General features: G+C 35.7%; 1 protein-coding gene across 14 annotated transcripts in view; it reads left to right on the top strand.

The window, feature by feature from the left end:
- HOMER1 (homer scaffold protein 1) overlaps window positions 1-13,888 on the top strand; it is a 129,812-nt gene that overhangs the window by 99,087 nt on the left and 16,837 nt on the right. For all 14 annotated transcript variants that reach the window (XM_059060677.2, XM_067031212.1, XM_067031211.1 and 11 more), the window contains 3 exons: window positions 3,510-3,666; window positions 7,744-7,854; window positions 8,475-8,555. In XM_059060677.2, the coding sequence (XP_058916660.1) occupies window positions 3,510-3,666; window positions 7,744-7,854; window positions 8,475-8,555 (349 nt within the window). The remainder of the gene's footprint in view (window positions 1-3,509; window positions 3,667-7,743; window positions 7,855-8,474; window positions 8,556-13,888) is intronic.

The following is a 13,888-nucleotide window of genomic DNA, read 5'->3' as shown; positions in this document are numbered from 1 at the left end:
GGGTAACAAAATTTTCTCCCCTTCTCCCAGTGATTTAAGGCTTTGTTTCCATAGAGGAAAAGAATCCTGACCATGCTTTGTGGCTTTTCCACAGTGGTGGCCTCTTCCCTCACCCAAGGATCCCTGGAACTTCTGGCACTGTGGGTTTTGGGGCCCAGCACAGTGGCACGTGAATGCATTCTAGTTCACTGATGTGGAAGCTCTCCAAACCTCATCCTTTTGAGTTTTTATGGAGGCTCCATTATGTAGACATAACTGATTAACTCATTGGCCATTGGTCATTGATTCAGTCTCCAGCCCCTCTTCCCTCCCTGGCAATCAGGGATTGGGACTGAAAGCTCCAACTCTGTTCTCATGGTTGGTTCCCTTGGCAGCCAGTCCCCCCATCTTTAGGAGTTTCCCAAAGTCACTCATTAACATAAACTTACTTGTGGCTGAACAGGGCTTATTATGAATAACAAGACACATTTCACCTTTATGGCTCTGGATCAGTTTCAGGAACTAAGGACAAAAGACCGAATATTATAAAAAAGATGCTCCCATTGCTCTATTGCTTAGGAAAGTCTAAGGGTTTGGGGAACTGTTGAACTAGGAAGCATGGATAAAGACCAAAATGTATGTTTATTATAAATCACAATATTACATATATATAGTGGGGTTTTTAAAAGTTATATGTAGTATTAGTTTGTTTGCTAGGGCTGCCCTAACATATACCACAGTCTGGGTGGCTTAAACAATAGACATTTATTTTCTGTAGGCTGGAAGTCTGAAGATCAAGGTGTTGACAGGGTTGTTTCTCCTGAGACCTCTCCTTGGCTTGCAGATGCTTTCTTCCAGTGTCTTCACATGACCTTCCTCAGTGCATGTCTGTATTCTAATTCATTGTCTTATAAGGACACCAGTCATATTGGATCAGGGATCACCCTAATTAGCCCATTTAACTTAATTACCTCTTTTAAGACCCTGTCTTCAAGTATACTCGTATATTGAGGTACTGGGGGTTAGTATTTTAACACATTCATTCGTGAGCAGACACAATTCAGCCCATAATGCAAAGAAATGGGGAAAAAAACAGAAATGTAGAGATCATCTAGGACACTACTGTCCAGTAGAACTTTCTGTGATGATGAAAAGTTCTGTATCTTTGCTGTCCAGTATGGTAGCCACTAGTCATGTGTGGCTTTTGAGCATATGAAATGTGCCCAAAGGGACTGAGAAGCTGAATTTTTAACTTTAATTCTGAGCAATTTAAATGTAAATGGCCACATGCAGCTAGCAGCTAACATTCAACCAATACACAAATAATGACTGAAATAATTGTGATGTAGGCTGAGTTCTCGAATTCTTTTTTTTTGCGATACGTGGGCCTCTTACTGTTGTGGCCTCTCCCGTTGCGGAGCACAGGCTCCGGACGCGCAGGCTCAGCGGCCATGGCTCACGGGCCCAGCCGCTCCGCGGCATGTGGGATCTTCCCGGACCGGGGCACGAACCCGTGTCTCCTGCATCGGCAGGCGGATTCTCAACCGCTGCGCCACCAGGGAAGCCCTCGAATTCTTAATGGACTTTGCTACATACAGATTGTAAAATAAAACCTAGAGAAATAAAAAATAAAGCACTCTCATTTTTGTTCTTTTTCCTTTTATAAAGACGGTAATCTTACTTTATCATTGTGAAATTTTCAACAAATGTGTTTTAGAAATATTCAAAATCATTTTTTCTGCTCTTTAATTTTTAAGAGGTTTGATATTTGCATGTATCAAGTATTTAAATTAGTTCAGTAAGATTTTTGTTGTCAGATTGTAGAGTCCATTTAAATAAAACTAACATCTGTAGCAGAAAAATTGATAGATGGTTTAAAAATCTATAATTCAGTTAGGGCAGGTGAATCGTTGCATGGTTTACTCAGAAAATCTGAACCTGAAAAATCATTCCCCAAAAGAAGAAATGGAAAGAGCTTTCTTTTTAAGGATAGAAATGGATTGTTAAATTAATAGCTTAACTTATTGTTTGATTTTGTCCTTTCATGTTTGATGAAGTTTTTTCTGTAAACTTTAGAAAATTTTTTAACTTTTCATTTAAAACTGATTTTAGACTTACAGAAAAATTGCAAAAACTGTACAGAGAATCCCCATATACCCTCATCCAGCTTGTCTTCATGTTAACATCTTACATAACCTTAATATAATTATCAAAATCAGGAAATTAACATTGATATAATGCTACTAACTAAACTACAGATCTCAGTTTTCACCAGTGTCCCTTTTCTGTTCTAGGAACCCATCCAGGATCCCACATTGCATTTAATTATTTCTTCTTAGTCTCCTCCATTCTGTTTCTCAAACTTACCTTTTCTTGACACTTTTGAATTGGGCCAATCAGTTATTTTGTGGAATATATATGATGTTTTTTCAAAATTGGAATGATGGCTATGCATTTTTGGGAAGAATGCCACAGAAATGATCTTGTTATGCTGATATGTCTTCTTACTGGTGATGAGCTCTAAAAATCTTGATGATTGAAATGATGCTTTCTTTTATACAATATATATTAAGATTACTATAAAATATCAATCCACCAAAACATTTGCTCTGTGATGCAAATGACTTTTTAAAACCCAAAATGCTGATTAAAGAAAGCTATTATCATCACTAGTTAATGGGATAAAGTTAGTAGAATTTCACTAATAGGAATAAACTGTTCAATAATGAGAAAGAGAAACCATCTTTTTCTTTCAAATGAGGTAATTCTTTCTTCATTGGAAAGTTAAGAAGGAATTATCAAGAGAGGGGTCTTCTCACCTAATGGAATTGTCTTTGTAATAGAAAATTATCTTGGTTGAGATACTTAACTCTGGGTAACTTATAAAGTAGAACATTAAATGAGGAAAAAGGTGATTGCTTTAGTTTTGTTCTATAAGTGACACTGGAATTCTATAAGAAGTTAAGTTTTTAGAACCAGTTTCTAGGTCTAGCCTATCATATGACCTGAATTCAATTTATTGCAGCAAATTTTGTATTTGGGGCATTTAAAAATTCTGAATAAGATGATGTAAATCAACAATTTCAAAAGAAATACTGTATAACATGTTCCAGACCTTATTAACATTGAAGCATCCTCATATGTTTTATATGAAGGAATGAAATTGTACTTCAGGCTTTGACTCTCTTAAAAAATATAGTACGTTGTTAGGTTTTGTTTATAGACATTTTTCAAGATATAGTGTTTATTCCTCAAAAGAGAATGGGTAGAATCTCTTCTGTAGATACTTGTATCTGTCATAAAGAAGGGAACTCTTCCATATTAAGCCTCCTACTTTGGTAGCGTTTATATTTCTTTACTTGGTAGGTTTTATTCACTAGGAACATTTCAGTGAAATACTTGTGTTTTTATTCTTTTTGGGTTGTTTTTGAAACATTCATGGATTATAAACCAAATAATAGAAGTGAGTACTTCTGTCTCTTCAATGTAACAATATTCAGCATAATGGGTAGAATTTTCTTTTATTTTAGTTCAGCAATCAGCAAACATTGGGAGGCTGAACTGGCTACCCTCAAAGGAAATAATGCCAAACTCACTGCAGCCCTGTTGGAGTCCACTGCCAATGTGAAACAATGGAAACAGCAACTTGCTGCATATCAAGAGGAAGCAGAACGTCTGCACAAACGGGTAAGTTCAGGGCTGCTATCGGTAAGGATTTATGGCTAACAGATTTTCTTGATCAGAGGAAATTTACATGTAGATTCAGCACAGGAACATCTTACGGAGATTTTTGTTGTTTATCAAAACATATATATGGTTTGTATTATATGTTTATTGGTTAAGAAAAATATTTTCTGCAGTTTAATGGGAATGAAGAATATACAGCTTTTGGAGTCCAAACACCTGATTTCAAATTCCTGTTGTGCCACTTATTAGCTGTCTGACCTTTGGTAAGTTATTCCCCACTTTCTACTCAGTATTCTCATTTATGAAATAGGAATAATAACATAGACTCTGTACAATTCCTGTGAAAATTGAGATACTGAATTGACATGTAATTCCAGAGTTAATGATAATGCTTTTATTATTTTATTTTGTTGTTGTTTCTTAAAGAAACAACAGTAAATTTGAAAAATACAGGTACAAAGTTCTTTATAAAAGTTGGTAACAATACAAATATGGGGCAGTAAAAGAAAAATCAGACATCACGATACCATTAATATCAGAAGACTAAACAATTACTTAATAAAGAATTATTTTATTCAGAGCATTTGCATTCACCCAATAGGAAGCAGATGCCACTAGTTTCTGTTTTTCAAACAGCTGCCAAAGAAGTGAACCCCATAGACAAGAGGAAATGGACTTAGAGCACAGTTTGAAGAGTGTACTTAGTGGACCAGGATGACGGGGGAAGTAAGTTAGAAGTTGAGTAGAGACAGGAGGGAGAGTAAGAACCCTGAGTAAACACCATTCTATCCTAAGTATAAAAGTCAACTCCTGAGGGGGAAAGAGGGAAGTTGTTGTTTAATGAATATAGTGTTTCCATTTTGCAAGATGAAAAGCTCTGCAGATCTGTTTCACAACAATGTGAATATACTTAAGGCTGCTGAACTGTACATTTAAAAATGGTTAAGATGATAAACTTTTACTGTGTTTTTTATTGTTTTTTACCACAATAAAAAAAATTAACTTAGGATTACTGATTCATAATCAAAAAAGCATTCATTGAGAAGCTATCCTTTTTATGTATTCCCTGCCCTTGAGGAATTTTTGCTTTAAGTAGTCAATTGAATTTTAAAGAATTTAAGAAACGAAGTATTTTTATTTACTCACATAATTATAATTTCCAGTGCTCTTCTTTCCTTCCTGTAGGTCTGAATTTCCATCAAGTACCATTTCCCTTCAGCCTGAGTAACCTCCTTTACCATTTTTTATATATATTTATAAATATATATACATATATATTTTGTCTTTACTACAGGTTGTGTTTTCCTATTTCTTCAAATGTCTAGTCATTTTTGGTTGTATATTGGATATGGTAAATGAGATGATGTTATAGAGCCCATAGATTCTGTTATCTTTCTCTGAATATTCAGTGTTGAATTTTGTTTCAGCAAGCAGCTAAATGTCTTGTATAGTCATCCCTTGGTATCTGAGGGGGATTGGTTCCAGCCACCCCCCGCCTCCGCCACCTCCTGGATACCAATATCCACAAGTGCTCAAGTCCCTTATATAAAATGGCATAGTACATTCGTCCCTTTGTATCCACAGGTTTCACATCCACCGTGGGTATGGAGGGCTGACTGTGCTTTGAAGTTTGGGAAGTATAGACTTATGCTTTACTAGTTGGTTTATTTCAGTTTTGTTCTTAATTCTAGGGTGAATCCTTGAGTCCTGGAAAATCTTTATTTCTAAGGCATAACCCTTCTGGGGTTTCAGTGGGAAGCTTAAGGTGCTTGCTAAGACCTAATTTGGTGGGACTCTAACCTCAAAGTGTCTTCTCTGTGGTGAGCACTACCACGGCTTAGCTCTTTCAGCCTCTAGCTTCTCTCCCATACCGTTGAACTCCTTGGATTCCTACTTTTACATGTTCAGTTCAGAAGTCAGCCAAAGATTTAAGGGGTGTCTATATGCTTTTTAGAGGTCTTTTTTTCATACAGTTCCCTGAATTTCTAGGTGCTTAAGCTGTTCTGAGGCATCCCCAACTCCTCAGACTCCTTGAGAAAATAAGATCTCAGGTTTTTGCTTGAGTTCTAGTCAAGCAACTCAGCCAGACTGCACAGTGCCTTCAGGCAAAAAGATGTGTAAATGTGTATCTCACCCAGTATGATGCTTTCTTTCAGTCTTTTGTCCAGTTTGGTCATTCACCAGGGCCTTCTAACAGTTGATGTTTACATTTGCCAGTGATTTGCAATTGTTATCTGAGGGAAAGGTAATCCAGTAAAAGCTACTCCGTCATTATCAAAACTAGAACTCCTCCTGAGGAATATACTACCTAATTGAGCAAAGAAAACTAATATATATTAAACAATAGGGAAATAATTCCCAAGATTTTTGAACAGATGTTCAGTGTTGTGGACCAGAGTTCAGGAGAGCCTTGAGCACTTGAGTAGACAGGAATGACTTTCTAGAGAAGTGCATTCTGACCTGAGAGTTGAGAGTTTGGTTAGTTTTGAATGGTTTTCAAAGGTAAGAGAAGACATTCTAGTTAAGTCAACAAGATGGATATGAGCATGGTTTGTTCTTAGGACAAGGAGATTTGCCTGCTTTTAGTTGAAAGTGCATAACTAGGTGTCTTGGGCAATGAGATGTTTAAGTAGTTTGTGGCTAGCTTATGGAGGACCTGAGAGTTTAGATTTGATGCTGTGAAAAAGATGAGCCATTGAAAGGCTTTCAGTGGGACAGTCACACAATGAAAGATGGATATTAGCAGTTTGCAGAAGAGATAAAAATAGACAAAGGATATAATTAGGTCCACTGGCAGGTCATTTTTTTTTGTTTATACCTGGATGATAAGGGTCTACACAAGGCTATTAGAGCATGAATAGAAAGCAAGAATGTGATATGAGAGGTAGAGTGACAGAATATGGAGGTTAATTCAATACTTGGAAAATGTGAGGGAGAGAGATTTGCTGTTTCCTTAGTAGTCTACAACTTATTATATTCTAGTCAATCAAAATGTATGAGATCCTGACATGTGTAGAGAGCTTTGATAAGGTGTATGTGTGTTAATGTTGACTTCTGTCTATTTTGACTGTTTTTGGACGGTATAACTTTTAGGGATAATGCTGTTCTCTGTTCTCTCAAAAAATAGCAAGTGCACATTAGAAGTTATGTTGCTCTCTGGACCCTCAGTAAATTTGTATTGAGTAGAGAATTGTTCTCTTTTGCTCTGAGAACAAATTGATGTGAAGATATTCTAGTATCAAATGATTTAAGTTAGATTTTAAGCATATCTTTTCTTCCAGATTCCTTTACATTTTAGAAATGTCTTTGAAAAATTTTTTCACTTCTGCAAGGCCAGTTTTCAGAACCCATATTTAATTTGAAGGCTACAGATGGAGGGCAGATGGCTGATTTTGAATTTGTTTTCGGAAGAAATTTTTTAAGAAGACTTTCGTTACAGGGGTTCTCTACTGTCATTAGTCACTTAATTTAAGTTATCCTAACCTTTTCATGCCAAGTCTAATTATTTCCTTTGGTCTTTTTCCTTAGTCCTAAATTGATTTTTCTTTTAATTTTTAAATTTTATTTATTTATTTTTGGCTGCGTTGGGTCTTCGTTGCTGCGTGCAGGCTTCCTCTAGTTGCAGCAAGCGGGGGCTACTCTTCATTATGGTGCACGGGCCTCTCATCGTGGCGGCTTCTCTTGTTGCGGAGCACGGGCTTTAGGCGCACGGGCTTCAGTAGTTGCAGCACACAGGCTCAGTAGTTGTGGCTCTTGGGCTCTAGAGTGCAGGCTCAGTAGTTGTGGCACAGGGGTTAGTTGCTCCATGGCATGTGGGATCTTCCTGGACCAGGGGTGGAACCTGTGTCCCCTGCATTGACAGGCGGATTCTTAACCACTGTGCCACCAGGGAAGTCCCCTAAATTGATATTTTTAAAGAATCAATTCTATTCATTCTACCCTGTCAATATTTCTCAAAATTAATTTTGATATATTGATTCAAAATTCATTAGTCATCTATCAGGGACTTATATGTCTTCAGCAACAAATTCTTTGAAATTGTCATGTAATTTAATCTGTGTTCTCATTTAATTTTAGGTTACTGAGCTTGAATGTGTTAGTAGTCAAGCAAATGCGGTGCATACCCATAAGACAGAATTAAATCAGACAATACAAGAATTGGAAGAGACACTGAAAGTGAAGGAAGAGGTATTTGCTACTTCTCACTTGTCTGTAATCTCACTAAAATATGTGTACAAACATTACAGTCTATGTCAGATTTAAAGGTACTTTATGCAGTAAGGTCAGGTTGTGGGGTATTTTTAGGATGAAATTTTTCTTGAGTGATATTAAGCTTGTTCATATTTTTCCCATCCGTGTGTCTGTTGTTATGAACTACAGTGAGGCAGTCAGACTGAGATACTGCCTCTTGCCTTCTGTATGAGAGTTGCATTCATACAATCAACAGAAAACCATTAGAAGTTAAATGAATTTTACAAGCTGTTCCTTTGTCTAGTTTCCAGTCAAAAGATTTAATATACCAGGAAAGAATTATATCCACAAAGCTTGAAGCAACCTTAAAATGTTCAGACTGCTGTTTCTAAGCAGTGCTGTACCAAAGCAACCAAGCTGATTTGTTGCTTAAGATTATGCTGTACTAGACAACATACCCATAAAGATGAATTTACCCCTTGAAATCAGTATAAAGGAATGTTTTTTAAGTCATCTTTTTTCTAAGGACTGGGACAATAATTTCAAGGAAAAATAAGGCCTTCTCTTTCCTTGATATAGTTAAAATATTGTTAAAGACATTGCTCTACTTTTTCTAGGAAATAGAAAGATTAAAACAAGAAATTGATAATGCCAGAGAACTACAAGAACAGAGGGACTCTTTGACTCAGAAACTACAGGTGAGCTATAATAAAATTTTTTATTCATTTCTGCATAAATGAGAGTCATCAATCATTCTTTCACTTAGTAATGACTTTTTTTCTGCAACTCCATTTTGTAGGTTATTGGTCACTTTTCTTTTCCAGGACTTCTGATTCATGCCTGATCATTGATTTTTCAAAGATTACTTGATAACTTCAGCTACATAGCTTATCATCATAGACAGTCATTTTATAAATTGTCTCTAGTAAATTATTTTAGAAATGTCTACTTTTTAACATAAAAAGTACTCTGAACTTAAAGAAAATTTCTCAGATAGATTATATTCAGTTTTGGAATTCTGCTCATTTTTTTTTTCACTCTGAAATAATGTATGAATTACAGCATAGTTGTGCCCTAATGGAAATCAAGGTAGTGTTCTTTTTCTTTCTTTGCCCTAACTAATTTTACTCACTTTTCTCTGCATAAATAGTATGCTTCCTGACTCTAATTCACATATACATATCCTTTGTCAGTGGTAATCAGCCTTGGTTGGGGAAGATTTCTCAAAATTACAACCCAAATCTCCTGCTGCCAGCTCAGACACTTTTCTTATACCCCATGACCTTAAGAAGGGTTAGGACCACTTCAGGGTTTGGAGTAGTTATAAATGTATGTATAAAGTGATGAATTGGGACAGAGGGTGATAAGTGGGACCTGAAAGCCTAGGATTGGAAAGAGTACCTAGATTATTATAAGAATGACCAACATTTATTGTGCTTACTATGTACCAGATACTGTGCTTTACTTATATTATGCATTTAATCCATAGAACAGTCATATGAGGAAACTAAGGCTTGGATAAGTTAACTTGTCCAACCTACATTTAAATGAGCGCAAATTCTGTAACAGAGACCCTTCATAAAACAAACAGTTTCTTTATATGAAATGACATATTTCCTTCTTTCTCTCCCATCACTGACTTTCAGCAGTCTGGGAAAAATGAAGCTGCTTGTTTTGGTCTGCCCTATTAAATAGTGTTCCTATATTTAACCATTTGTGTAGACTAGTGGTTCTCAACTGGGGGTAGTTTTGTGCCCCAGGGGACATTCAGCAATGTGTGGAGACATTTTTGATTTTTGCAGCTAGGGTAGTGTAATTGATATTTAGTAAACTGAAGCCAAGCTTGCTACTGAACATTGAATTATCCAGCCCAAAATTTCAAGAGTGCCAAAGTTGAGAAAACCTTGGTGTAGAATTAAAATATGAAACATGTAAGCATGTAATCAGGGCTGGAAGAAATGGGGGAAATGCAGACTAGTTTTGTCTTTTGTTTTGGTTTGGCTCCCATTGTTTAATTACTTGCTTTGATACAGGCAGTTGCTAAGCACTTACATATATTAGCTCTAACTCTCACAGTAACAGGTGTGGTATCCCAATTTTCAAAGAGAAGGCAGCAGTTTAGAGGTGTTAACAAGTTTAATTAAAGCACTTAGAAAGTAGTGAAGCCTAGATTTGTTTTGATTCTAAAATCTCTGTTCTTTCTGCATTACCACACTGTTTCAGCAGCCAAGCATCCAAGCCATCCCTAACAATTCTTGGGAAATTTTTTTTTCAGTTATGTATACATTTATATTGTCCCAGAGAAACCAAGAAATGATTTATTCATATCAAACTTCTAAATGTATTTCATCATTGATTGAGCAGTAATTGAATCTTACAGCTGGCACCTAGAATTGTGACTGTCAATTCTTACCTGTTCTTTCACTGAATATCAAAAATACTTATCAAGACAGCCTACCTGGAATAGGACAGAGAAACTTTCAGAAAACCTAAGGGTGAATTCTAAAAGGCCAAGCCACAGAAATAACCTGTATTTTTTCCAATTTGAAGAAAGTTCCTCCTTTATAGCCTGGCCCCTCCTACCTAAACATCTGCTTGTCAAAAGTTCCAACACTCTTGAACCTCCATTCATAAATTCAGTCCAAAAAATTGGGATCATTAAATATTTGGAATGGTAGAGGAACTTTGAAATTGCAGTGCATGGATTTGGATTGTAGGTATGGATATGGATAAAAAATTTGTAGTTATGGGTAAATTAAAAATAGTATGATATGATTTTTCCAATTTGCAAGTGTTTTTTTCCTCAAATGTCAATGTAACATATGCTCATTGTAAAAAATTTAGAAAAATGTAATTTAGCAGGGAAAAGAACCCCATAATCCCATCATCCTAAGGCAAAGTGTTTAGAATTTTCTTCCCCTATTGTTTCTTTGGATAACTTTTTCTTTATGTGAGACATATAGATACCAATTTGTTGTCTTACTTTCCTAACTTAACATTATGTCATAAGCTGCATATGTCATATGGCTGTATTGTGTTCTCCTATATAGATGCACCTTAATTTTCTTCCAACATTCTTACAGGGAGGGTTATTTGTTTTCAATGTTAGCTATAATAAATAATGTCATAATGAATCTTTTTACATAATCCTTGCCTTTCTCATTATTTCTTTAAGATGAGATTTTTAAGAAGAATTACCAGGTGTCAATGTTTTGAAATTACTTATGCTGAGGAATTGATGTCAGGAACAGCAGGATACCCTCTGGATATTGGTCTCCTCCCATCTTTGCTGTCTGATAAGGAACAAAGGAGTAGCTTACTATTTTTTTAGTATTATCATTTTTTTGATTACAAGTTTTCTATATGCTTATTGTCATCTTTCTGTATCTTGAAGGCACCAAGTACATTTTCACCTTAGAGTACCTGGCGTATCCTTGCCTGGAGGTCTTAGCCCCCATATCTTCAAATGCACTGGTGTCTAATGTAATTTATATCTTGGCTCACATGTTAATTTCTCTGATTTCCCAATTTAAGCACTACTTTGCAGGCCACCACGCCCCCTCCGCCAGTACTCTTTATAATATTACCATGTCTTATTTTCCTTGTAGCAGTTATCACCGTATGAAATGATCTTGTTTTTTTTAAATTTTTAAAATATTTATTTATTTATTTATTTATGGCTGCGGGTCGTAGTTGTGGCATGCAGGATCTTTCATTGCAACATGTGGGCTTCTCTGTAGTTGTGGTGCATGGGCTCCAGAGTGCACAGGCTCAGTAGTTGCAGCACACGGGCTCCAGAGCGCATGGGCTCTGTAGTTGTGGCACGTGGGCTCTCTAGCTGTGGTGCACAGGCTCAGTAGTTGCAGCATGTGGGATCTTAGTTTCCCAACCAGGGATCAAACCCGCATCCCTTGCATTGGAAGGAGGATTCTCAACCACCAGGGAAGTCCCAATGATCTTATTTTTTTAATTTATTTTTAAACTTTTTATTTTGAAGAAATTTCACACTTACAGAAAAGTTACATGAATAAGACAGAGATTTTTCATGTCCCTTTCACCCACATCCCCCAGATGTTAACATCTTTGCCATATTTGTTTTGTTTTATCATTATGGAACTCTCTCTGTATATATTCATATTTTTTTCTAAATGTTTGAGAATAAGTTCCAAATATGCTATCCCTTTGCCTCTAAACACTTTAATGTATATTTTCTTTTTTTCATATTTAATTTTTTAAATTAATTTTATTGGAGTATAGTTGATTTACAGTGCTGTGTTAGTTTCTTCTGTACAGCAAAGTGAGTCAGTTATACATATACATATCCACTCTTTTTTAGATTATTTTCCCATATAGGTCATGACAGAGTACTGAGTAGAGTTCCCTGTGCTATACAGTAGGCTCTTATTATCTATTTTATAGAGAGTAGTGTGTATATGTCAATCCCAGCCTCCCAATTTATTGCCCCCCTTTCACCTTTGGTAACCATAAGTTTGTTTTCCACATCTGTGACTCTATTTCTGTTTTGTAAATAAGTTCATTTGTACCATTTTTTTAGATTCCACATATAAGCGATATATGATATTTGTCTTTCTCTGTCTGACTTCACTCAGTATGACAATCTCTTCAATGTGTTTTTTCTAAGAGTAGGACAATCTCTTAGATAACCATCAAGATCAAGAAATTATCTGAAGACTTTATTCAAATTCCCATAATTGTCCTAATAATCCTCCTTATAACAAAATTTTAAAAATTGTTTTTCTGGTCCAGGATTCATTCCAGGATCACAAGTTGCATTTAGTTGTCATGTCTATTTATTTTGTTGTTTAAATTGTCCCAGATTTGGCAAGTGGGAACCTTTTTAATCCTGCTTCTGTGTCCTTTGGATGTGACCCTATCATTTTTTAAAGAACTTCATGTTTTAGCTCAACTAGATATTCCTAGTTGTATTTATCAGCTTCAGCCTTGAAATTAGCTATTTCTTCAAAGAAAAATTTCTTTTAGCAAAGTTTGGTGTTTAGAAACCAAGTTCTGGGCACAAGATATGCCTTTTACTATTGAGATGTCATTGTTTCTAGGCCCTATTCATGATCAGAGCTAGAAGTACACACATAGCACATTATGTCCATTACAATAGCTATATTGAAAAAAACAAACCTGAAATCATACTCATACCTCCCACTGCAGTCCAGTACTGTGGAGTTCATTTTAGCCTTCCCCATTTTCCTGTTAGTAACTCCTTTCCCCAATATTGTTATAAAGAAGAAACTAACACACCATTGTAAAGCAATTTTACTCCAATAAATATGTTAAATAAATAAAACAAGAAAAGAAACCACAATATATTTATTTTCTTGCTTAGTCCTTGAAAGCACAGAAAGTAGTATCTAATTCATACCACTGCCAAAACAACAACAACAAAACCCTACTAACTAGAGATCAGTATTCTTTTTGTCCTTAGCCTGTGTTCAAAAGTTAGGTTAGTTCTTCCACTCCCCCTTTTCAATTGGTTAGTTATTCATTTGAAACACATTTATGTTCATTTGTATCTTATTATATTCCATTTTAGTTTTTTCTTCCCCATTCTTCTTTATTTTGTATTTGTATGCATTTACAGAGCATATAAACATTAACATGGTTCTAAAAGTCAGAACTATTCAGGAAGATATCTTCAGGGACACATCATCCTGTCCAATCCTGTCTACCCCCATTCCCAGCTGCCCCCTGTGGTAACCAATCTCATTAGTTTCTCGTTTATACTTTCTGTGTTTCTTTTTACACAAATGAACAGATATGTCTCTTTCTTAATTTCCTCCCCTTTTTTTCCTATACAAGTGGTAACATACTCTAGATTACTCTTCCGTACTTTGCTTTTTTTTAATCTAAGGTATGTCCTGGAAATCACTCTGTGCCCTGTCAGTTCATAGAGACCTTGTTCATTCTTTTTTTTAGCTGTATAGTACTTCATTTGCATGTGTGATAGTTTTTTCAACCACACTCCTTTATATGGGTATTTAGGTTGTTTCCAGTATTT

Source organism: Kogia breviceps, chromosome 4, assembly GCF_026419965.1.
Source record: "Kogia breviceps isolate mKogBre1 chromosome 4, mKogBre1 haplotype 1, whole genome shotgun sequence".
Lineage (NCBI taxonomy): Eukaryota > Metazoa > Chordata > Mammalia > Artiodactyla > Physeteridae > Kogia > Kogia breviceps.
This window is presented reverse-complemented; position numbering and strand designations above follow the sequence as displayed.